At 53.2% G+C, this 26,166-nt stretch overlaps 1 protein-coding gene across 1 annotated transcript in view; it reads left to right on the forward strand.

Annotated features, from left to right (window-relative positions):
• The first annotated feature begins 2,959 nt into the window (after positions 1–2,959).
• Positions 2,960–26,166, forward strand: part of LOC137356006 (1-phosphatidylinositol 4,5-bisphosphate phosphodiesterase beta-3-like) — a 40,255-nt gene continuing 17,048 nt past the window's right edge. The window contains exons 1-2 of the mRNA XM_068021707.1: positions 2,960–3,252; positions 16,273–16,350. Of these exons, the coding sequence (XP_067877808.1) occupies positions 3,154–3,252; positions 16,273–16,350 (177 nt within the window). The 5' untranslated portion in view covers positions 2,960–3,153. The remainder of the gene's footprint in view (positions 3,253–16,272; positions 16,351–26,166) is intronic.

The following is a 26,166-nucleotide window of genomic DNA, read 5'->3' on the forward strand; positions in this document are numbered from 1 at the left end:
GACTACACTTCTTCACACCCTACCTCCTGTAAGGACTTCATTCTATTCTCCCAGTTTCTCCATCTCCATCGCATCTGCTCTGATGATGCTACCTTAGACAACAGTGCCCCTGATATGTCTTTCTTATTCCTCAATCGAGGATTCCCCCCCACTGTGGTTGACAGGGCCCTCAACCGTGTCCGACCCATTTCCCACGCCTCTACCCTCACCCCTTCCCCTCCCTCCCAGAACCGTGACAGGGTTCCCCTTGTCCTCACTTTCCACCCCACCAGCCTCCATATCCAAAGGATCATCCTTCGCCATTTCCGCCACCTCCAGCGTGATGCCACTACCAAACGCATCTTCCCCTCCCTTCCCCTGTCAGCATTCCGAAGGGATCGTTCCCTCCGCGACACCCTGGTCCACTCCTCCATTACCCCCACCACCTCGTCCCCGTCCAATGGCACCTTCCCCTGCAATCGCAGGAGGTGTAATACCTGCCCATTTACCTCCTCTCTCCTCACTATCCCAGGCCCCAAATACTCCTTTCAGGTGAAGCAGCGATTTACTTGTACTTCTTTCAATGTAGTATACTGTATTCGCTGCTCACAGTGTGGTCTCCTCTACATTGGGGAGACCAAACGCAGACTGGGTGACAGCTTTGCGGACATCTCCACTCAGTCCGCAAGCAGGACCCTGAGCTTCCGGTTGCTTACCATTTCAATGCACACTCCTGCTCACATCTCTGTCCTGGGATTACTGCAGTGTTCCAGTGAACATCAACGCAAGCTCGAGGAACAGCATCTCATCTACCGATTAGGCACACTACAGCCTGCCGGACTGAACATTGAGTTCAATCATTTCAGAGCATGACGGGCCCCCCCTTTTTTGTTGCGTTATTTTTTCTTTTTTCTTTTTTATTTGTTTATTTTATTTTAGTTTGTTTCATTATTCATTTTCTTATGGGTGGACTGTCATGCTCTGAAATGAATGAACTCAATGTTCAGTCCAGCAGGCTGTAGTGTGTCTAATCAGTAAATGTGCCTGCCCACTGTTTTATCCGATTCATGCTTTGGGCCAGGGCTGTTCATTTTTGTGTCAATTAACACCCTCTCTGCACTAATGCTTTGTCTTTCACCACACCATTAACATACCGTTTGCCTTTGCTCCATGACCTTCTGGTCAGTTATTCTCTGTGACCCTCTGTCCTATCAACACCTTCCCTTTTTTATCTCTTGCCCCACCCTTGCTTTATTTGCTTAAAATCTATTACATTTCTAATATTTGCCAGTTCCGAAGAAGGGTCACTGACCTGAAGCGTTAACTCTGCTTCTCTCTCCACAGATGCTGCCAGACCTGCTGAGCATTTCCAGCAGTTCTTGTTTTTATTTCATTACCTCTCTCTGGACTTGACTATTCCAACACACTCCTGGCTGACCTCCCACATTCTACTCTCCGTAAACTTGAGGTCATCCAAAACTCTGCCCCCGTGTCCTCACTCACACCGAGTCCCGTCCACCCGTCACCCCCTGTGCTCGCTGACATACACTGGCTCCCGGTCCGGCGACACCTCAATTTTAAAATTCTCATCCTCGTGTTCAAATCCCTCCATGGTCTCCTCACCCCCTCCCTATCTCTGTAACCTCCTCCAGCCCCTACAACCCTCCCTATCTCTGTAACATCCTCCAGCCCCCTACAACCCTCCCTATCTCTGTAACCTCCTCCAGCCCCTACAACCCTCCCTATCTCTGTAACATCCTCCAGCCCCCTACAACCCTCCCTATCTCTGTAACCTCCTCCAGTCCCTACAACCCTCCCTATCTCTGTAACATCCTCCAGCCCCCTACAACCCTCCCTATCTCTGTAACATCCTCCAGCCCCCTACAACCCTCCCTATCTCTGTAACCTCCTCCAGTCCCTACAACCCTCCGAGATCTCTGTAACCTCCTCCAGCCCCTACAACCCTCCGAGATCTCTGTGCTCCCTCCAATTCCGGCCTCTTGTCCATCCCCCGATTCCCATCGCTCCACCATTGGCGGCCGTGCCTTCAGTTGCCTGGGGGCCCTAAGCTCTGGAATTCCCTCCCTAAACCTCTCCGCCTCTCTCTCTCCTCCTTTAAGACGCTCCTTAAAAACCGACCTCTTTGACCGAGCTTTTGATCGCCTGTCCCTAATATCTCCTTATGTGGCTCGGGGTCAAATTCTGTCTGATTTACGCTCCTGTGGAGCACCTTGGGGATGTTTTACTGCAGTGAGTGCAAGTCGGTGAACTGGTATTGACATCAGGAGAGGAACAGATGGAGGTGAAGAATGCCTGACAAGTTCAGACCGGTTGCAGGGTGGGTCTACTTCAGTCACTGCCTCAACAAACCCACACTGAGAGATGAGCAATCTCAGCCTTGGCAGCAGCTTTACCCAATCTCATTCTGCCCTCCTGTAGCTCTCACTGCAGTCCCTCAGAGAGACTGGGAGAAGCTGGGATTGTTCTCCTTAGAGCAGAGAAGGTTAAGGGGGAGATTTAATCGAGACGTTCAAAATGAGGAAGGGTTTTGATGGAGTAAATAAGGAGAAACTGTTTCCAGTGGCAGGAGGGTCGGTAACCAGAGAGACACAGATTGAAGAGAATTGGGAAAAGAACCAGAGGGGGAGATGAGGAGAATTTTTTTTTACACAGTGAGTTGTTGTGATCTGGAACGCGCTGCCTGAAAGGGCGGTGGAAGCAGATTCAATAGTAACTTTCAAAAGGGGAATTGGATAAATAGTTGAAAAGGAGAAATTTACAGAGCTGTGGGGGAAAGAGCAGGGGGGAGTGGGACTGATTGGAGAGATCTTTCAGAGAGGGTGGCTGAACTCCTCCTGTGCTATGCTGGCTCTGTCTTTCTGGGCCCTTGCTGCTCTGAATGTGTGGTGCTCAACACCACATCAGACATTTAAGCTGTCCTGCCCCTTTAAGGCAGAGCTTGTTGCAGTGTGGAGGCGGGGCTAAGACTCTCCCTGACTGAGAAGTTGAGTGTTCTGACTGCAGTGAGACTGGGGGTTATTTCCCCCACCCTCTGTGTGTTTGTTGGCCAGGAGAGTCAGGGATTGGGAGTTTTTGAGCTGTCTCCCTGTTGGAGGATGGGGAGGGATTGAGCCAGAGGCAGTGGAGGCTCCCTGAAAGATCCAGCAAGTGACAATGGCCGGAGCTTGTCCCGGAGTTCATGCTTTGCAGCTGAAGCCTGTCTTTGTACACGAAACCCTGAAAAAAGGAAGCAAATTCATCAAGTGGGATGAGGTGAGTGAAGATTGAGGATCCTGAGGGTGGAGGGAGGGAGAGGGAAGAGGGACAGCTTCCTCACCCTCCCTCATTCCAACAGGTGCAAGTTGCAGAAAAGTTTTGGAAAAGTTTGGACAAACTTTCCCTCCCCCCCTTGAGCAGGGCGGAGGATCGCGTCAATTTTACTTCTGATTCTGACTTGGTTCAGATGTTTGCAGTCGTTTTAAATGTTATTTTGTAAAAGTTTGTTCACAAGGGAAAAGAATTTGGACAGAGAGTTAGCAACGACACGATTCTTTTGGGGGTGCAGAAACTGGAGTCAGGTTAATAATCTACTCTCTCTCTCTCACTCTAACTCTCCCTGTTTTGGTTCAGAGCTGTGTGTCTCTACATCTCTCTCATTCTCTCTCTCTCTCTCTCTCTCTAACTCTCCCTGTTTTGCTTCAGAGCTGTGTGTCTCGACATCTCTCTCATTCTCTCTCTCTCTCTCTCTCTCTAACTCTCCCTGTTTTGGTTCAGAGCTGTGTGTCTCCACATCTCTCTCATTCTCTCTCTCTCTCACTCTCCCTGTTTTGGTTCAGAGCTGTGTGTCTCTACATCTCTCTCATTCTCTCTCTCTAACTCTCCCTGTTTTGCTTCAGAGCTGTGTGTCTCTACATCTCTCTCTCTCTCTCTCTCTCTAACTCTCCCTGTTTTGCTTCAGAGCTGTGTGTCTCCACATCTCTCTCATTCTCTCTCTCTCTCACTCTCCCTGTTTTGGTTCAGAGCTGTGTGTCTCTACATCTCTCTCATTCTCTCTCTCTCTCTCTCTAACTCTCCCTGTTTTGCTTCAGAGCTGTGTGTCTCCACATCTCTCTCTCTCTCTCTCTCTCTCTCACTCTCCCTGTTTTGGTTCAGAGCTGTGTGTCTCTACATCTCTCTCTCTCTCTCTCTCACTCTCCCTGTTTTGGTTCAGAGCTGTGTGTCTCTACATCTCTCTCATTCTCTCTCTCTCTCTCTCTAACTCTCCCTGTTTTGCTTCAGAGCTGTGTGTCTCTACATCTCTCTCATTCTCTCTCTAACTCTCCCTGTTTTGGTTCAGAGCTGTGTGTCTCTACATCTCTCTCATTCTCTCTCTCTCTCTCTCTAACTCTCCCTGTTTTGCTTCAGAGCTGTGTGTCTCGACATCTCTCTCATTCTCTCTCTCTCTCTCTCTCTCACTAACTCTCCCTGTTTTGGTTCAGAGCTGTGTGTCTCGACATCTCTCTCATTCTCTCTCTCTCTCTCTCTCTCTAACTCTCCCTGTTTTGCTTCAGAGCTGTGTGTCTCTACATCTCTCTCATTCTCTCTCTCTCTCACTCTCCCTGTTTTGCTTCAGAGCTGTGTGTCTCTACATCTCTCTCATTCTCTCTCTCTCTCACTCTCCCTGTTTTGCTTCAGAGCTGTGTGTCTCTACATCTCTCTCATTCTCTCTCTCTCTCTCTCTCTCTCTCTCTCTCTCTCTCTCTCTCTCTCTCACTCTCCCTGTTTTGGTTCAGAGCTGTGTGTCTCTACATCTCTCTCATTCTCTCTCTCTCTCTCTCTCTAACTCTCCCTGTTTTGGTTCAGCGCTGTGTGTCTCTACATCTCTCTCTCTCTCTCTCTCTCTCCCTGTTTTGCTTCAGAGCTGTGTGTCTCTACATCTCTCTCATTCTCTCTCTCTCTCTCTCTCTCTCTCTCTCCCTGTTTTGCTTCAGAGCTGTGTGTCTCCACATCTCTCTCATTCTCTCTCTCTCTCTCTCTCTCTAACTCTCCCTGTTTTGGTTCAGCGCTGTGTGTCTCTACATCTCTCTCTCTCTCTCTCTCTCTCCCTGTTTTGCTTCAGAGCTGTGTGTCTCTACATCTCTCTCATTCTCTCTCTCTCTCTCTCTCTCTCTCTCCCTGTTTTGCTTCAGAGCTGTGTGTCTCCACATCTCTCTCATTCTCTCTCTCTCTCTCTCTCTCTAACTCTCCCTGTTTTGGTTCAGCGCTGTGTGTCTCTACATCTCTCTCATTCTCTCTCTCTCTCTCTCTCTCTCTCTCTAACTCTCCCTGTTTTGGTTCAGCGCTGTGTGTCTCTACATCTCTCTCTCTCTCTCTCTCTCTCTCCCTGTTTTGCTTCAGAGCTGTGTGTCTCCACATCTCTCTCTCTCTCTCTCTCTCTCTCTCTCTCTCTCTCTCTCTCTCTAACTCTCCCTGTTTTGCTTCAGAGCTGTGTGTCTCTACATCTCTCTCATTCTCTCTCTCTCTCTCTCTCTCACTCTCTAACTCTCCCTGTTTTGCTTCAGAGCTGTGTGTCTCTACATCTCTCTCATTCTCTCTCTCTCTCTCTCTCTCTCTAACTCTCCCTGTTTTGCTTCAGAGCTGTGTGTCTCTACAACTCTCTCCCTCCCTCCCCAAGTTTGCACCAAAAAAGGAATTCAGAAACACGATTTGGACATAAACACTGGGGTGTAGGCGCATTTGAAGAGGGTACATTCCTGGGGCTGTCAAAAAGGAAACCTGGAATGTAAATGTTTCTGTGTGAGAGAGATGGGGAGGGAGAGGAGGGGTGAGGGAGGGAAGGAGAGAGAGAGAGAGAGAGAGAGACACACAGACAGACAGCCTCTTGGGCGTTTAAACCCTTCCCAATGCTCTGAATGTGGGGGATGCTCTGGGACATTCCAAACCCTCTTGGCTGACCCTGCTGCAACAGTGCGTGTTCTCTTAAAGGGGCATTGTCTGGTATTTGGCAGCTGGAGGATGAGAATTCATCTGCTTCAAATAGTGAGGACCAATACAGACCCTAGTTGGGGTATCAGAGTGGGGACGTGGGGGAGGGCCATGAAAATTAGATATAGGACATTCCAAACTCCCCCGCAACTGTCCCATCTGAAAGATGGCACCTCCGACAGTGCAGCACTCCCTCAGTACTGACCCTCCGACAGTGCAGCACTCCCTCAGTACTGACCCTCCGACAGTGCAGCACTCCCTCAGTACTGACCCTCCGACAGTGCGGCACTCCCTCAGTACTGACCCTCGGACAGTGCGGCGCTCCCTCAGTACTGACCCTCGGACAGTGCGGCGCTCCCTCAGTACTGACCCTCGGACAGTGCGGCGCTCCCTCAGTACTGACCCTCGGACAGTGCGGCACTCCCTCAGTACTGACCCTCGGACAGTGCGGCGCTCCCTCAGTACTGACCCTCGGACAGTGCGGCGCTCCCTCAGTACTGACCCTCGGACAGTGCGGCGCTCCCTCAGTACTGACCCTCGGACAGTGCGGCGCTCCCTCAGTACTGGTGTTGGAAGTGCTGGCCTGGTTTATATGTTTCTAATCTCTGGAGTGGGGGCTCAAACCCACAACCTTCTGACTCGGGTGTCTGAGAGAGTGAGTGTTACCCACAGAGACACCTCTGTCAAAAAGGTTTGTTTAATGATATGATTCCATCCCATTTGCTCTGAAGGTGCCAACTCTCACTGGGGTACGCGTTCCACACACACTGACTCTCACTGGGGTACGGGTCCCACACACACTGACTCTCACTGGGGTACGGGTCCCCCACACACTGACTCTCACTGGGGTACGGGTCCCACACACACTGACTCTCACTGGGATACGGGTCCCACACACACTGACTCTCACTGGGGTACGGCTCCCACATACACTGACTCTCACTGAGGTACGGGTCCCACACACACTGACTCTCACTGGGGTACGGGTCCCCCACACACTGACTCTCACTGGGGTACGGGTCCCCCACACACTGACTCTCACTGGGGTACGGGTCCCACACACACTGACTCTCACTGGGATACGGGTCCCACACACACTGACTCTCACTGGGGTACGGGTCCCACACACACTGACTCTCACTGGGGTACGGGTTCCCACACACACTGACTCTCACTGGGGTACGGGTTCCACACACACTGACTCTCACTGGGGTACGGGTTCCACACACACTGACTCTCACTGGGGTACGGGTCCCACACACACTGACTCTCACTGGGGTACGGGTCCCACACACACTGACTCTCACTGGGGTACGGGTCCCACACACACTGACTCTCACTGGGATACGGGTCCCACACACACTGACTCTCACTGGGGTACGGGTCCCACACACACTGACTCTCACTGGGGTACGGGTTCCCACACACACTGACTCTCACTGGGGTACGGGTTCCACACACACTGACTCTCACTGGGGTACGGGTTCCACACACACTGACTCTCACTGGGGTACGGGTCCCACACACACTGACTCTCACTGGGGTACGGGTCCCACACACACTGACTCTCACTGGGGTACGGGTCCCACACACACTGACTCTCACTGAGGTACGGGTCCCACACACACTGACTCTCACTGGGGTACGGGTTCCCACACACACTGACTCTCACTGGGGTACGGGTTCCACACACACTGACTCTCACTGGGGTACGGGTCCCACACACACTGACTCTCACTGGGGTACGGGTCCCACACACACCGACTCTCACTGAGGTACGGGTCCCACACACACTGACTCTCACTCGGTACGGGTCCCACACACACTGACTCTCACTGGGGTACGGGTCCCACACACACTGACACTCACTGGGGTACGGGTTCCACACACACTGACTCTCACTGGGGTACGGGTTCCACACACACTGACTCTCACTGGGGTACGGGTCACACACACACTGACTCTCACTGGGGTACGGGTCCCACACACACTGACTCTCACTGGGGTACGGGTCCCACACACACTGACTCTCACTGGGGTACGGGTCCCACACACACTGACTCTCACTGGGGTACGGGTCCCATACACACTGACTCTCACTGGGGTACGGGTCCACACACACTGACTCTCACTGGGGTACGGGTCCCACACACACTGACTCTCACTGGGGTACGGGTCCACACACACTGACTCTCACTGGGGTACGGGTCCCATACACACTGACTCTCACTGGGGTACGGGTCCCACACACACTGACTCTCACTGGGGTACGGGTCCCACACACACTGACTCTCACTGGGGTACGGGTTCCACACACACTGACTCTCACTGGGGTACGGGTTCCACACACAATGACTCTCACTGGGGTACGGGTCCCACACACACTGACTCTCACTGGGGTACGGGTTCCACACACACTGACTCTCACTGGGGTACGGGTCCCACACACACTGACTCTCACTGGGGTACGGGTTCCACACACACTGACTCTCACTGGGGTACGGGTCCCACACACACTGACTCTCACTGGGGTACGGGTCCACACACACTGACTCTCACTGGGGTACGGGTTCCACACACACTGACTCTCACTGGGGTACGGGTCCCACACACACTGACTCTCACTGGGGTACGGGTCCCACACACACTGACTCTCACTGGGGTACGGGTCCCACACACACTGACTCTCACTGGGGTACGGGTCCCACACACACTGACTCTCACTGGGGTACGGGTCCCTCACACACTGACTCTCACTGGGGTACGGGTTCCACACACACTGACTCTCACTGGGGTACGGGTCCCACACACACTGACTCTCACTGGGGTACGGGTTCCACACACACTGACTCTCGCTGGGGTACGGGTCCCTCACACACACTGACTCTCGCTGGGGTACGGGTCCCACACACACTGACTCTCACTGGGGTACGGGTTCCCACACACACTGACTCTCACTGGGGTACGGGTCCCTCACACACTGACTCTCACTGGGGTACGGGACCCACACACACTGACTCTCACTGGGGTACAGGTCCCACACACACTGACTCTCACTGGGGTACGGGTCCACACACACTGACTCTCACTGGGGTACGGGTCCCACACACACTGACTCTCACTGGGGTACGGGTCCCACACACAATGACTCTCACTGGGGTACGGGTCCCATGGTGTCCTGTACCTCATGTAAGCGTGCCCATCTATTGCATGTAGGAGGAGGAGGAGTGTGTTGGCAGGCTCTTTGACTCTGGGTGGCATCACAACCCAGCCCGATTACCTTTTCTCCCATAGAATCCTCATTATCATTGGGCAGCTGTGAAGACAACTGCCCAGATTGATAAGCAGACCTACCACCATGGCGGAGGCCCATTTGGGTGTCCTCATTGTCAACCTTTTCCTTCCAACTGGGATGACAATGGATGCCAGTGTCAATATGTCTCGCTAGACAATGGCAATTGGTATCAGGAGCTGAGAATTCACCCTCTTCCTCTCTTTGCAAACTAATTTGGTAGCCTTTCGTTAGCGAGGAAATGAATAATTCATGGTGACAGATTGCGGAAGTTAATAACCCATGCTTGTTATCAGCAGTTCGTCCCAGTCCTAATCCTCCAAGGGAGTCGGACTGAGCACTTCAGCGTTCCTGGAGGCAGGGGCCCTTGCCTAAGGACCAGCTGAGGGCAGAATGCCTGCCCATTGCCAAGATGTTCTTTGTCACTGGAGCTCAAATTAGCACTGGCTGCGCTCTTTTCTGCTGCAACCTGTGGTCAAACAGCCTACTGCGAATCTCCTGCCCTGCCTAAACTCGCACGAGGTTCCATCGTCACCTCTTCCCGCCTCCTGAAGTGCTGACTGACTCTTCCCCAGGCTGCACTGATCACAGGCACGGTGGGGGCAGTCAGTGCCTCGTGTGAGCCTGGGCGAGGGAGGGGGACAGGCTGCCCAACCACCGTGTGCAACACAGCAGTGCTGCAGACTGTCCTAACCTGAGCTCCATTCATCCACCAGCACTCCATGGGAAAGGAGTTTGGGTCCATTGGGATTGTGTACAGTGGGAGTGAATGGGAAGGGGTTTGATCCATTGGGATTGTGTACAGTGGGAGTGAATGGGAAGGGGTTTGATCCATTGGGATTGTGTACAGTGGGAGTAAATGGGAAGGGGTTTGATCCATTGGGATTGTGTACAGTGGGAGTGAATGGGAAGGGGTTTGATCCATTGGGATTGTGTACAGTGGGAGTAAATGGGAAGGGGTTTGATCCATTGGGATTGTGTACAGTGGGAGTAAATGGGAAGGGGTTTGATCCATTGGGATTGTGTACAGTGGGAGTAAATGGGAAGGGGTTTGATCCATTGGGATTGTGTACAGTGGGAGTGAATGGGAAGGGGTTTGGTCCATTGGGATTGTGTACAGTGGGAGTGAATGGGAAGGAGTTTGATCCATTGGGATTGTGTACAGTGGGAGTAAATGGGAAGGGGTTTGATCCATTGGGATTGTGTACAGTGGGAGTGAATGGGAAAGGGTTTGATCCATTGGGTTTGCATCCAGTGGGAGTAAATGGGAAGGAGTCCATTGGGATTCTTGGCACAGGAAGCTAGCTGGAGATATTCTGAACAACCGACTAAAGATTTTGGAATGCAGTAAATTTCAGTTTTATCTGTAGATCATGAGTGTGACTGACAACATACAGCTGCAAGCTCTTGTGTATAAAATACTTCCTCCTTCCTCCTCCTGATGTGGTCCTGAGTCCAAGGGACCAGTAAAGGCCATTGCTGCCCCTGTGATTTGTGCTGAGGTATTTGATCGCGGGCCGGGGGATCGCTTTGAAGAAAGGGCTGTGATGGAGTGTCCCTAGTGCTGGGATGTTCATGAACAGAAGTTCCCATATAATCACGGTAAATCGCGTAGAGTCTGAGAATCCTTCAGCAGGTTTGTTGGATAAATGTGACTCTCAGGACAGAATCCGACAATGTAGGGTGGCTGAAAAGGTATGGATGGTATGTGGATTGACAGGTTCTCCAGGTATCAACAACAGCACTCGCCTCACACTGGGATTCCGACGTTAATCTCAAATAGATTTCAGCTCCCTCAACACTGTCCCCATCAAACACTCCCAGGACAGGTACAGTACGGGGGTTAGATACAGAATAAAGCTCCCTCTACACTGTCCCCATCAAACAATCCCAGGACAGGTACAGTACGGGGGTTAGATACAGAGTAAAGCTCCCTCTACACTGTCCCCATCAAACACTCCCAGGACAGGTACAGTACGGGGGTTAGATACAGAGTAAAGCTCCCTCTACACTGTCCCCATCAAACACTCCCAGGACAGGTACAGTACGGGGGTTAGATACAGAGTAAAGCTCCCTCTACACTGTCCCCATCAAACACTCCCAGGACAGGTACAGTACGGGGGTTAGATACAGAATAAAGCTCCCTCTACACTGTCCCCATCAAACAATCCCAGGACAGGTACAGTACGGGGGTTAGATACAGAGTAAAGCTCCCTCTACACTGTCCCCATCAAACACTCCCAGGACAGGTACAGTACGGGGGTTAGATACACAGTAAAGCACCCTCTACACTGTCCCCATCAAACACTCCCAGGACAGGTACAGTACGGGGGTTAGATACAGAGTAAAGCTCCCTCTACACTGTCCCCATCAAACACTCCCAGGACAGGTACAGTACGGGGGTTAGATACAGAGTAAAGCTCCCTCTACACTGTCCCCATCAAACACTCCCAGGACAGGTACAGTACGGGGGTTAGATACACAGTAAAGCACCCTCTACACTGTCCCCATCAAACACTCCCAGGACAGGTACAGTACGGGGGTTAGATACAGAGTAAAGCTCCCTCTACACTGTCCACCATCAAACACTCCCACGACAGGTACAGTACGGGGGTTAGATACAGAGTAAAGCTCCCTCTACACTGTCCACATCAAACACTCCCAGGACAGGTACAGTACGGGGGTTAGATACAGAGTAAAGCTCCCTCTACACTGTCCCCATCAAACACTTCCAGGGCCCTGGTTAACTGTTCCCACTTAGAACATGGAACATAGAACAGTACAGCACAATACAGGCCCTTCGGCCCACGATGTTGTGCCGAACCTTTAACCTACTCTAAGATCAAACCAACTACATACCCTTCATTCTACTATCATCCATGTACCTATCCAAGAGTCGCTTAAATGCCCCTAATGTATCTGCTTCTACCACCACTGGCAGTGCATTCCACGCACCCACCACTCTGTGAAAAGAACCTACCTTTGACATCTCCCCGAAACCTTCCTCCAATCATCTTAAAATTATGCCCTCTGGTGATAGTCCTTTCCACCCTGGGAAAAAGTCTCTGACTATCCACTCTATCTATGCCTCTCATCATCTTGTACCATTTTGAAGTGAGGGATCTTAATAAAAGCGAGGTGCTTTCTGCAGAGGGGAGTTGGAGAAACAGCTGTATCCCTATTACTTCCATTTCTCTCCCGCCACACTCTGACATCACCATTTGAAGGGGCTGTGGGACAGCTGTACTGAGGGGGAGTGAGCGGACAGATGACGCCACTGTTTATAAACACTTATTGAAGTTATTGACTAATATCTGGTGTCGTTCTGCTGTGGGTTTATTTGCATCCAGCTGTCTAAACACAACGTGACAGTGCGATATTGCTGTTCATTGTGCCAGCTACTCCCTTCAAAACATCTGTGAGACAGTGAGTCTCTGGAATGCTCTGTGCCTTCCTGCTTTCTGGTCAGCAGACTCACCGTCCATGCACTGGACCCTGATTACAGTTAGATCCACACACACTGACTCTCACTGGGGTACGGGTCCACACACACTGACTCTCACTGGGGTACGGGTTCCACACACACTGACTCTCACTGGGGTACGGGTCCACACACACTGACTCTCACTGGGGTACGGGTCCACACACACTGACTCTCACTGGGGTACGGGTTCCACACACACTGACTCTCACTGGGGTACGGGTCCACACACACTGACTCCCACTGGCGTACGGGTCCCACACACACTGACTCTCACTGGGGTACGGGTCCCACACACACTGACTCTCACTGGGGTACGGGTCCCACACACACTGACTCTCACTGGGGTACGGGTCCACACACACTGACTCTCACTGGGGTACGGGTTCCACACACACTGACTCTCACTGGGGTACGGGTCCACACACACTGACTCCCACTGGCGTACGGGTCCCACACACACTGACTCCCACTGGCGTACGGGTCCCACACACACTGACTCTCACTGGGGTACGGGTTCCACACACACTGACTCTCACTGGGGTACGGGTCCCACACACACTGACTCTCACTGGGGTACGGGCCCCACACACACTGACTCTCACTGGGGTACGGGCCCCACACACACTGACTCTCACTGGGGTACGGGTCCCACACACACTGACTCTCACTGGGGTACGGGTCCCACACACACTGACTCTCACTGGGGTACGGGACACACACACACTGACTCTCACTGGGGTACGGGTCCCACACACACTGACTCTCACTGGGGTACGGGTCCCACACACACTGACTCTCACTGGGGTACGGGCCCCACACACACTGACTCTCACTGGGGTACGGGTCCCACACACACTGACTCTCACTGGGGTACGGGACACACACACACTGACTCTCACTGGGGTACGGGTCCCACACACACTGACTCTCACTGGGGTACGGGTCCCACACACACTGACTCTCACTGGGATACGGGTCCCACACACACTGACTCTCACTGGGGTACGGGTCCCACACACACTGACTCTCACTGGGGTACGGGTCCCACACACACTGACTCTCACTGGGGTACGGGTCCCACACACACTGACTCTCACTGGGGTACGGGTCCCACACACACTGACTCTCACTGGGGTACGGGTCCCACACACACTGACTCTCACTGGGGTACGGGTCCCACACACACTGACTCTCACTGGGGTACGGGTCCCACACACACTGACTCTCACTGGGGTACGGGTCCCACACACACTGACTCTCACTGGGGTACGGGTCCCACACACACTGACTCTCACTGGGGTACGGGTCCCACACACACTGACTCTCACTGGGGTACGGGTCCCACACACACTGACACTCACTGGGGTACGGGTCCCACACACACTGACTCTCACTGGGGTACGGGTTCCCACACACACTGACTCTCACTGGGGTAGGGGTCCCACACACACTGACACTCACTGGGGTACGGGTCCCACACACACTGACTCTCACTGGGGTACGGGTCCCACACACACTGACTCTCACTGGGGTACGGGTCCCACACACACTGACTCTCACTGGGGTACGGGTCCCACACACACTGACTCTCACTGGGGTGCGGGTCCCACACACACTGACTCTCCTTAAAGGCACTATAAAAATGCAGTATGTTTTTGTTTGAGAAGGGCGTCAAGATGTAACAGACATTGTAAATGCTCATTATTGTCGTGGAGACGGGTTTAAGATGACTGAGATATGAGATAACTGGCAGCTTTTCCCATTGAATGTTGAATTGAAGAACAAGTGATTACAGGTATTAGTGTTTGTGTTAATGACAGCTGAGAGTGTGTGTTGAGACTCTGCAGAATACCCTGGTCACTAAACAATGTACTTTGACAAGTGAATAATAATTTAGTGACTCACAGATTTTCAAACCACTTCCAGGGGCCCCTCCTCTATGATGATAACTTCCTTCATCACGAGGAGTCACTTGACTTTTGGCTGGTGTGTTTTGCAGACTATCAGTTGGCTGAAGGAACTGAAGTATTTGTCAGTCGGGCTCTGCCTGTTCGTTCTTGTTATCGCTTAATCTTCACTCTCATTTCCCCCCTCCCTGGAGTAACTGTGTTCAGTTCCGGGCCCCGCACCTCAGGAAGATGTTGTCCTTGGAGAGGGTGCAGTGCAGATTCACCAGAATGATCCCGGGGATAAAAGGGTTAAATTCCGAGGACAGGTCACACAGACTGGGCTTGTATTCCCTCGAGTGTAGAAGATTAAGGGGTTGATCTAATCGAGGGGTTTAAGATGATTAAAGGATTCGATCGGGTCGATAGAGAGAAACTATTTCCTCTGGTCGGGGGGGAGTCCAGAACAAGGGGGCAAAACCTTAAAATTCGAGCCAGGGCCGTTCAGGGGTGATGTCAGGAAACACTTCTTCACACAAAGGGGAGTGGAAATCGAGAACTCTCTCCCCCCAGAAAGCTGCTGAGGCCGGGGGGTCAATTGGGAATTTCAGACCTGAGATTGATAGATTTTAGTTGGGTGAAGGGGGATTAAGGGTTACAGAACCCAGGCGGGGGGAGATGGAGTTCAGATACACATCAGCCGTGATCTAACAGAATGGTGGGATAGGCTGGAGGGGCTGAATGGCCTCCCCCTGTCCCTGTGTAACAGGCTCGAGGAGGGGCTGAATGGCACTGGGGTTTCCAGCAGTTTGCAGCCCCTCCCCCTTTCCATCCTCCTTGTCTCCAACCGTCCTCGGCCCCAGCTCTCCTGTGGTGTCAGCTTTGGCTTGGTCAGTGTCAGCAGGAAATGCAGCAGCCAATTTGTGCACAGCAAGATCCCACAAACAGCAATGTGATAATGACCCAGATCATCTGTTTTTAGTGATGTTGGTCGAGGGATAAATATTGTCCCCAGGACACCGGGGAGAACTCCCCTGCTCTTCTTCCAATAGTGGCCGTGGGATCTTTTACACCCACCCGAGAGGGCAGACGGGGGCCTCGGTTTAATGTCTCATCTGAAAGACGGCACCTCCGACAGTGCAGCACTCCCTCAGTACTGACCCTCCGACAGTGCGGCACTCCCTCAGTACTGACCCTGGAGAGTGTGGGCCTGGATTATGAGGCTCGGGCCCGTGATTGTCTGACTCGGAGAGGAGAGACCGGGGACCCCACAATAGTCTGAATGGCCTCTCTTTGCTGATTTGGAATTCGCCCTCCTCGGGGCACTTGGTCTGCGTTGAGTTTGATGGCCTCACTGAGGGCAGTGGGGGGAATTTGAGTTCGATTGCAGCTCTGGTTGACCATCCAGTGACTGCTGGCGGAAGCTGAGGTCGTGCGAGGACTGAGTTGAGTGATGCTGCTCACGGTTGAATTCCTCACCGACGCTAACTGGGTATCGCAGGTACCAAAGTCCACCGCCTACCCCCACCCTTCTGGGTACCCCTCCCCAACCATCAAACGTCAGTGACTGTGGAGAGAGCGGGGTGAGGGGATGCGGGAATGGGGCTGAGTGCTCCTAATTTATCCCCAGTTTTGCTTAACCCCGAACATCTCTCTTTTTCCTGCAGGACCCAGTGAACCGGACACTGATCACACTGCGAGTGGATCCACAGGGCTTCTTCCTCTACTGGACTGGTCAGAACAATGTAAGTCAGAGCTTTTTAACCCGGTTTTATTTTTCTCTTTTCTTTGTGGCCTTTATTCCTCCGGCCCCCTTTTATATCCGTTTTAAAATAACTTTGTTCAAAACAGATAAATAAAGCAAAAAACTCAAATTAAAATGCCATTCTCGGCGTCGACGATGCACTCCAGTCCCTGCGGTGCCCACCGGTCGCGGAAGGCCTCAAGCGTACCGGCGGACACCGCATGCTCCTTTTCCAGGGACACCCGGGCACGAACGTAACCGCGGAAGAGGGGCAGGCAATCGGGGAGGACGGAACCCCCGACGGCCCGCAGCCTGGACCTGTGAATTGCCACCTTGGCCAGGCCCAGGAGCAGACCGACGAGGAGATCCTCCTCCCGGCCCAAGCCCCTCCGCACCGGGTGCCCAAAGATCAGGAGCGTGGGACTGAAGTGCAGCCAGAATTTGAGGAGCAGCCCCTTCAGATACTCAAATAGGGGCTGCAACCTCGCACACTCCATATAAACGTGGAACACGGACTCGTCCAGGCCGCAGAAAGTACAGCTGGCCTGGGAGTCCGTGAACCTACTTAAAAGCCTATTGCACGGGACTGCTCTGTGCAGCACCCTCCACCCCAGGTCCCCGATGTAAAGGGGGAAGACTCCCGCGTAGAGAGACCTCCATCGAGGTTCCCCCTCGCCGCCAGATGGCAACGCGGACCGCCAGGGCGTGTCCGGCCGGCTGACGAGGGCGAGGAAGTGGAGAGTCTGCAGGAGCAGCCCGTACAGGAAACCCCTCCGCACCGATTGGAATGGCACGGAGGGCATTTCCGAGAGGCGGCTCGGGTTGTGCGGGACCGGCTCCCGAGGAGGGTTTCGGGGCCTGGGTCCGATGAGCAGTTCCGGCCGAGCGGGGATCCGCTCGGCCGGGAGCGCTCTGCTCTCCCGAGCCCCCTCACCATCTGCAGTGAGGGGCGTCCCAGGGGCTTCGGCTACTCCTCCGCCCGCAGGACAGTCCCCGGAGTCGGCCGCCTGGACAGCCAAGGCGCTCTCCTCCGCCGGCGGGGGAGCACCCTGACTGGAGGCGACCATGTTCCAGACTCGGAATAGATCCCGGTAAAAGACAGGCAACTCCCTCAGAGAGGCGCGGCTAACGGACTCCACCGGGAGCTGCGTGCCGTCTTGAAGGCAGTGACACTGGCGGAAAAAATACGTCGCCAGCGCACACCATCTGGGAGGACGCTCGACGTACAGGTATCTCTGCAGGGTCCGAAGGCGGAGAGTCGCAGCCTGGGTGCGGACGCACACCAGCGACTGACCGCCCTCCTCGATCGGGAGACTCAGGACCGCGGCAGAGACCCAGTGTTTCCTCTTGCCCCAGAAGAAATCGACGAGTTTCTTCTGGATCTTGGTGGCAAATACAGGGGGCGGGGCCAAAGTGACCAACCGGTACCACAGCATGGAGGCCACCAGTTGGTTTATGACCAGCGCTCGGCCCCTGTAGGAAAGCACTCGGAGCAGTCCTGTCCAGCGCCCCAGCCGAGTTGTATCTCACCCCCACGCTGTACCTGCCCTGGGAGTGTTTGATGGGGACAGCGGTCCTTTGGGATTGGAGGACATGAGATGTGCTGCTGTGTTGTTTGAATTAATTTGGACGTGGAGAGAGGGTGACATTTTGAACTTTGATGTTGGGCCAGATTTCTTGGTGAGGCCCGGGGGATGGAGAGAGAGCCTCTGCCCTTCAACCCTTACCTGCATTACAACAGAGAGGATGCTTGAGAAAATAGTAAATAAAGTGCTTCATTGGCTGGAGATGCTTTGGAACATCCTGAGGGAGTGAAAGTGCTGGAGTAATGGGAGTTCATGCATTCACTGCCTTGCTGTTGGGGCCCAGTTTTGACAGAGTTCCCACAGTTGGTTGCTAAGGGAGACGCTCACTCGGATGGGAGTTTTCCTCTCAGATAAAGTCCTTTGCAGTGTCACGTGGTGTTCGCGAGTCGGCACAGAGGCTGTAAACAGGAACAGCACAGATTGGGCAATCTCCTGGTGTTGCTCACCGTGTAGTTACAGTTTGCCGCCATATCCACGGTTACTGAGCCAAGATTTACCCGTCAGCTGCCTGACGTCTTAAACTGAGGACTTGGAGAAAGCTGGGGCTCCCGCTGTGCTTCTCGGTCTCTCGTTTCCGTCCACAGGCTCGGAACCTTCCCTCTCCTCCTTAATAAGATATTTGTCTCCACACTCCTCCGCCCCCCCCCCACCCCCCACCCCACCTCACCATCTGTCTTTCTTTTCCTTCTCTTGCTTCTGTTCTTCTGTTGCTTCGCTTGGGTGGCGTGGGGGTCTGGGAGAGAGTTCATCTCTCCTCCAGCTCGGGGTGGTCGTCCTGTTCTCGCGCGAGACTGAGGGGAGAGCGAACTCGCGACTGTTGCTCGATCTGTTTCCAGAGAGTTAGAGTCATTGCACACACGGAAGACAAGCTTATTCCTGGGGAGTCCCTTCAGGGCCCCACCCCTCTCCTGAAGATGCTCATACAGCCTCCCACCTCCCCCACTCTCAGCTCATCTGCCACCACGTCTGAACCAAGGAACTAGGCACCTATCACCCACACCGCCCACCCCCCACCGTGTCTTAACTCACACCGAGTCCCATTCACCCGTCACACCCTGTGCTCGCTGACCTACACCGGCTCCCGGTCCGGCAACACCTCGATTTTAAAAATTCTCACCCTCCTCCCTATCTCTGTAACCTCCTCCAGCCCCGACAACCCTCCCTATCTCTGTAACCTCCTCCAGCCCCGACAACCCTCCCTATCTCTGTAACCTCCTCCAGCCCCGACAACCCTCCCTATCTCTGTAACCTCCTCCAGCCCCGGCAACCCTCCCTATCTCTGTAACCTCCTCCAGCCCCTACAACCCTCCCTATCTCTGTCACCTCCTCCAGCCCCTACAACGCTCCGAGATCTCTGCGCTCCCTCCAATTCCGCCCTCTTGTCCATCCCCCGATTCCCATCGCTCCACCATTGGCGGCCGTGCCTTCAGCTGCCTGGGGCCCTAAGCTCTGGAATTCCCTCCCTAAACCTCTCCGCCTCTCTCTCTCCTCCTTTAAGACGCTCCTTAAAAACCGACCTCTTTGACCGAGCTTTTGGTCGCCTGTCCCTAATATCTCGTTATGTGGCTCGGAGTCAAATTCTGTCTGATTTACGCTCCTGGGAAGCACTTTGGGGATGTTTTACTTGGTTAAAGGCGCTAGATAAATGCAGGGTGTTAGCGAGAGGAAGGTGCTTTGCTGGTGGCACAATCCCAGAATCCACAGCAGCAGCGAACGTCCACGATGATGACATGGGGTGTGCGGGGTCAGGCGGGCAGGGGGTTGTTCACATTGAGGTGTCGGACTGTGTCTCCACCCTGCACCCTCACACTGTCGACCTGCATCCAGGTAAAGTTGCATAGGGTGTATCTGGGCGTGGTGGGAACAACTAGCAGAGGGGGCATTGGCCAATAGTGTGAGAGCGAGGGCCAGCACTGAAACCTTGAGACTTGCTCCGCGACTCCTCCCCCCTTTACTTCTGTCCCATCCCCCAACAACTGGAATAGCTGCTCAACGGAAAGGGTATTGTTAACCTGGCATGTTACTTGCAGATGCTTGTCCGTCTCCCAGCCATGTCCCCCAGTTGTCTGAATCGCAGCTATTTATTTGAGTGTCCAACCCCCAGTAGAGTTGGTGTGGTACTGAGCTCCACAAACCATGCAGGAAGTGTCACTGTTTATTCAGGGTGAGGATCACTCACTGTGTAACTGTACAGAGTCACTGTTTATTCAGGGTGAGGGTCACTCACTGTGTAACTGTACAGAGTCACTGTTTATTCAGGGTGAGGGTCACTCACTGTGTAACTGTGCAGAGTTACTGTTTATTCAGGGTGAGGGTCACCCACTGTGTAACTGTACAGAGTCACTGTTTATTCAGGGTGAGGATCACTCACTGTGTAACTGTACAGAGTCACTGTTTATTCAGGGTGAGGATCACTCACTGTGTAACTGTGCAGAGTCGCTGTTTATTCAGGGTGAGGATCACTCACTGTGTAACTGTACAGAGTCGCTGTTTATTCAGGGTGAGGATCACTCACTGTGCAACTGTACAGAGTCACTGTTTATTCAGGGTGAGGATCACTCACTGTGTAACTGTACAGAGTCACTGTTTATTCAGGGTGAGTGTCACTCACTGTGTAACTGTACAGAGTCACTGATTCTTCATGGTGAGGGTCACTCACTGTGTAACTGTACAGAGTCACTGATTCTTCAGGGTGAGGGTCACTCACTGTGTAACTGTACAGAATCACTGTTTATTCAGGGTGAGGGTCACTCACTGTGTAACTGTACAGAGTCACTGTTTATTCAGGGTGAGGATCACTCACTGTGTAACTGTACAGAGTCACTGTTTATTCAGAGTCAGGATCACTCACTGTGTAACTGTGCAGAGTCACTGTTTATTCAGGGTGAGGATCACTCACTGTGTAACTGTACAGAGTCACTGTTTATTCATGGTGAGGATCACTCACTGTGTAACTGTACAGAGTCACTGATTCTTCATGGTGAGGGTCACTCACTGTGTAACTGTACAGAGTCACTGATTCTTCAGGGTGAGGGTCACTCACTGTGTAACTGTACAGAATCACTGTTTATTCAGGGTGAGGGTCACTCACTGTGTAACTGTACAGAGTCACTGTTTATTCAGGGTGAGGATCACTCACTGTGTAACTGTACAGAGTCACTGTTTATTCAGAGTCAGGATCACTCACTGTGTAACTGTGCAGAGTCACTGTTTATTCAGGGTGTGGGTCACTCACTGTGTAACTGTACAGAGTCACTGTTTATTCATGGTGAGGATCACTCACTGTGTAACTGTACAGAGACACTGTTTATTCAGGGTGAGGATCACTCACTGTGTAACTGTACAGAATCACTGTTTATTCAGGGTGAGGGTCACTCACTGTGTAACTGTACAGAGTCACTGTTTATTCAGAGTCAGGATCACTCACTGTGTAACTGTGCAGAGTCACTGTTTATTCAGGGTGAGGATCACTCACTGTGTAACTGTACAGAGTCACTGTTTATTCATGGTGAGGATCACTCACTGTGTAACTGTACAGAGACACTGTTTATTCAGGGTGAGGATCACTCACTGTGTAACTATACAGAGACACTGTTTATTCAGGGTGAGGATCACTCACTGTGTAACTGTACAGAATCACTGTTTATTCAGGGTGAGGGTCACTCACTGTGTAACTGTACAGAGTCACTGTTTATTCAGGGTGAGGGTCACTCACTGTGTAACTGTACAGAGTCACTGTTTATTCAGAGTCAGGATCACTCACTGTGTAACTGTGCAGAGTCACTGTTTATTCAGGGTGAGGATCACTCACTGTGTAACTGTACAGAGTCACTGTTTATTCATGGTGAGGATCACTCACTGTAACTGTACAGAGTCACTGTTTATTCAGGGTGAGGATCACTCACTGTGGAACTGTACAGAGTCACTGTTTATTCAGGGTGAGGGTCACTCACTGTGTAACTGTACAGAGTCACTGTTTATTCAGGGTGAGGATCACTCACTGTGTAACTGTACAGAGTCACTGTTTATTCAGGGTGAGGATCACTCACTGTGGAACTGTACAGAGTCACTGTTTCTTCAGGGTGAGGGTCACTAACTGTGTAACTGTACAGAGTCACTGTTTATTCAGAGTGAGGATCACTCACTGTGTAACTGCAGAGTCACTGTTTATTCAGGGTGAGGGTCACTCACTGTGTAACTGTACAGAGTCACTGTTTAGTGAGCAATGTTAGGGTTAATACTGCAGTAGTTTAGTAGAGGCCTCTGGTCTGTGTGGTTAGGAGAGAGGGTGTGTTTGGAAGGGTGTCTATCTATTGTGCTTTTGAATCTCAGTGAGTGTAGTGTACAGGAGCCAGAAGTTGTGGCCTGTGTACGAGTTGATAATGACAGCAGTCTGACGCTAACCCTCTCCCAATGTCCACTGCCTTTTGCGGGGGGGAAATTGAGAGATGGTGATGATCGAGGGGGAAAAAAATAATGGAACTGGTCGTGTCTTTGCCCTCCCTCCACTTCACTCTCTACCTCCTTAACCCGGACTCTCTCCCTGCACCTTTGGTACTGAGCCTTCGTAGTGAGGTCTGGTCTGCGTGTGGAGCAGAGCCCAATCATTGTGCCTGTGCGTGCGTTCCCTCCTGTAGAGACAGAGATGTGGATGAGAATTGGAGGGAAGGCCAAACAAGAGGTAGCAACCCTTTCGATCGAACAGAGATAAATCAGACTGGCCAGCTCCTCTCGGCTCTCAGTATCTGACTGGAAACCATCATGGTTCCTGATTAGATAGAAAGAGAAGGTGAGAGAATGGCGAAGATAACGTCAGGCCCGATCTCTGGTACTCGCCAGCCGAGGATCCACAGAGTGTGGGAAAATGTCAGCAGTGTTTGAATGAAGTCCTGGTTCTCCTCACAACAATGTAAACTGTCTGACAGGCCTCCTGGGGAGAGGCCAGGAGATGCAGTGGACTTGGCAAAGTGCCCAGGCTCCTCAGCAACAGCTCTTGAACAGCACAGACTTCATCAGTTTGAGGGAAGGATCTGAGAGTTTCGAAAGGCGTTGGGGATTCCCAAACCCTGTTCACAACCGCTCTCAGACTCCGGAATCACTTCCCTGTAATCTCCGCTGTTTATAACTTCCCCATTCTCGCTCCCTGAAGGCATTGTAACTCGATGGGATACAGATTCCGTCATTGTCTGATGTCCCCTTTCCTAACTCACTCCGAGTCCCGTTCACCACCCCCCCCACCCCCCGCACCCCCCCCTGTGCTCGCTGACCGACACTGGCTCCCGGTCCGGCAACACCTCGATTTTAAAATTCTCATCCTCGTGTTCAAATCCCTCCGTGGCCTCTTCACCCCCTCCCTATCTCTGTAACCTCCTCCAACCCCTACAACCCTCCCTATCTCTGTAACCTCCTCCAACCCCTACAACCCTCCCTATCTCTGTAATCTCCTCCAGCCCCAACAACCCTCCCTATCTCTGTAACCTCCTCCAGCCCCTACAATCCTCCCTATCTCTGTAACCTCCTCCAGCCCCTACAATCCTCCCTATCTCTGTAACCTCCTCCAGCCCCTACAACCCTCCCTATCTCTGTAACCTCCTCCAACCCCTGCAACCCTCCCTATCTCTGTAACCTCCTCCAGTCCTTACAACCCTCCCTATCTCTGTAATCTCCTCCAGGTGCCACAACCCTCCCTATCTCTGTAACCTCCTCCAGTCCCTACAACCCTCCCTATCCCTGTAACCTCCTCCAGCCCCTACAACCCTCCCTATCTCTGTAACCTCCTCCAGCCCCTACAACCCTCCCTATCTCTGTAACCTCCTCCAGCCCCTACAACCCTCCCTATCTCTGTAACCTCCTCCAGCCCCTACAACCCTCCCTATCTCTGTAACCTCCTCCAGCCCCTACAACCCTCCCTATCTCTGTAACCTCCTCCAGCCCCTACAACCCTCCCTATCTCTGTAACCTCCTCCAGCCCCTACAACCCTCCCTATCTCTGTAATCTCCTCCAGCCCCTACAACCCTCCCTATCTCTGTAACCTCCTCCAGCCCCTACAACCCTCCCTATCTCTGTAACCTCCTCCAGCCCCTACAACCCTCCCTATCTCTGTAACCTCCTCCAGCCCCTACAACCCTCCCTATGTCTGTAACCTCCTCCAGCCCCTACAACCCTCCCTATCTCTGTAACCTCCTCCAGCCCCTACAACCCTCCCTATCTCTGTAACCTCCTCCAGCCCCTACAACCCTCCCTATCTCTGTAACCTCCTCCAGCCCCTACAACCCTCCCTATCTCTGTAACCTCCTCCAGCCCCTACAACCCTCCCTATCTCTGTAACCTCCTCCAGCCCCTACAACCCTCCCTATCTCTGTAACCTCCTCCAGCCCCTACAACCCTCCCTATCTCTGTAACCTCCTCCAGCCCCTACAACCCTCCCTATCTCTGTAACCTCCTCCAGCCCCTACAACCCTCCCTATCTCTGTAACCTCCTCCAGCCCCTACAACCCTCCGAGATCTCTGCGCTCCTCCAATTCCGGCCTCTTGTCCATCCCCCGATTCCCATCGCTCCACCATTGGCGGCCGTGCCTTCAGCTGCCTGGGGCCCTAAGCTCTGGAATTCCCTCCCTAAACCTCTCCGCCTCTCTCTCTCTCCTCCTTTAAGACGCTCCTTAAAAACCGACCTCTTTGACCGAGCTTTTGGTCGCCTGTCCCTAATATCTCCTTCTGTGGCTTGGGGTCAAATTCTGTCTGATTTACGCCCCTGGGAAGCACCTTGGGGATATTTTACTGTTAAAGGCGCTAGATAAATGCAATTGGTGATGGTGCAGGAAAGCTTGGCCTGGGTTGATGAATGGGAGACCAGCATTTATCCCCACCATTCAGTGCCATTGTGGTTGGTTTCCAAGAGTCTTGTAAAAGCTTGGGGCTCGGGATTGGGTCTGAGGCCTGGTATTGGGTCTGAGGCCTGGTATTGGGTCTGAGGCCTGGTATTGGGTCTGAGGCCTGGTATTGGGTCTGAGGCCTGGTATTGGGTCTGAGGCCTGGTATTGGGTCCGGAGGCCTGGTATTGGGTCCGGAGGCCTGGTATTGGGTCCGGAGGCCTGGTATTGGGTCCGGAGGCCTGGTATTGGGTCCGGGGGCCTGGTATTGGGTCCGGGGGCCTGGTATTGGGTCCGGGGGCCTGGTATTGGGTCCGGGGGCCTGGTATTGGGTCCGGGGGCCTGGTATTGGGTCCGGGGGCCTGGTATTGGGTCCGGGGGCCTGGTATTGGGTCCGGGGGCCTGGTATTGGGTCCGGGGGCCCGGTATTGGGTCCGGGGGCCTGGTATTGGGTCCGGGGGCCTGGTATTGGGTCCGGGGGCCTGGTATTGGGTCCGGGGGCCCGGTATTGGGTCCGGGGGCCCGGGATTGGGTCCGGGGGCCCGGGATTGGGTCCGGGGGCCCGGGATTGGGTCCGGGGGCCCGGTATTGGGTCCGGGGGCCCGGGATTGGGTCCGGGGGCCCGGGATTGGGTCCGGGGGCCCGGTATTGGGTCCGGGGGCCTGGTATTGGGTCCGGGGGCCCGGTATTGGGTCCGGGGGCCCGGTATTGGGTCCGGGGGCCCGGGATTGGGTCCGGGGGCTCGGGATTGGGTCCGGGGGCCCGGGATTGGGTCCGGGGTTTCGGGATTGGGTCCGGGGGCTCGGGAGGTTGCTGGTTGTTAGTGAGGTTGGTCCTGTATTTAATTTTCGGTTTCCTTTCGCCTCACGCTTTCTAAACCCACCCCAGCCCAAGCGTTTCCGAACTGTTCAGTCCAGAAAACCAAAGAAAAAAGGGGAAGTGAATGTGAGCAAAAGTGTCGATGCCCTGACAGAACGCAGCAGTTCCTCAAACCCTGTCTCCTCCCCCTCTCGTGCAGGGCGCCAAAGGAACGGCCAATATAGTTCCAAGTCAGGATGGTGTGTGACTTGGAGGGGAACTTGCAGGTGGTGATGTTCCCATGCATCTGCTGCCCTTGTCCTTCTTGGTGGTAGAGGTCGCGGGTTTGGAAGGTGCTGTCTCAGGAGCTTTGGTGCGTTGCTGCAGTGCATCTTGTAGATGGTACACACTGCTGCCACTGTGCGTCGGTGGTGGAGGGAGTGAATGTTGACGGTGACGAGTACTGAGCGGACTCATCGGTTTGATTTTCCCTCCAAGCGTATGTTTTGTGTTTGGCAGAGAATTCTTGGGAGGGAGGAGCGAGTGCAAATTTCTGACTGACC

This window comes from Heterodontus francisci, chromosome 44 (assembly GCF_036365525.1).
Source record: "Heterodontus francisci isolate sHetFra1 chromosome 44, sHetFra1.hap1, whole genome shotgun sequence".
NCBI lineage: Eukaryota > Metazoa > Chordata > Chondrichthyes > Heterodontiformes > Heterodontidae > Heterodontus > Heterodontus francisci.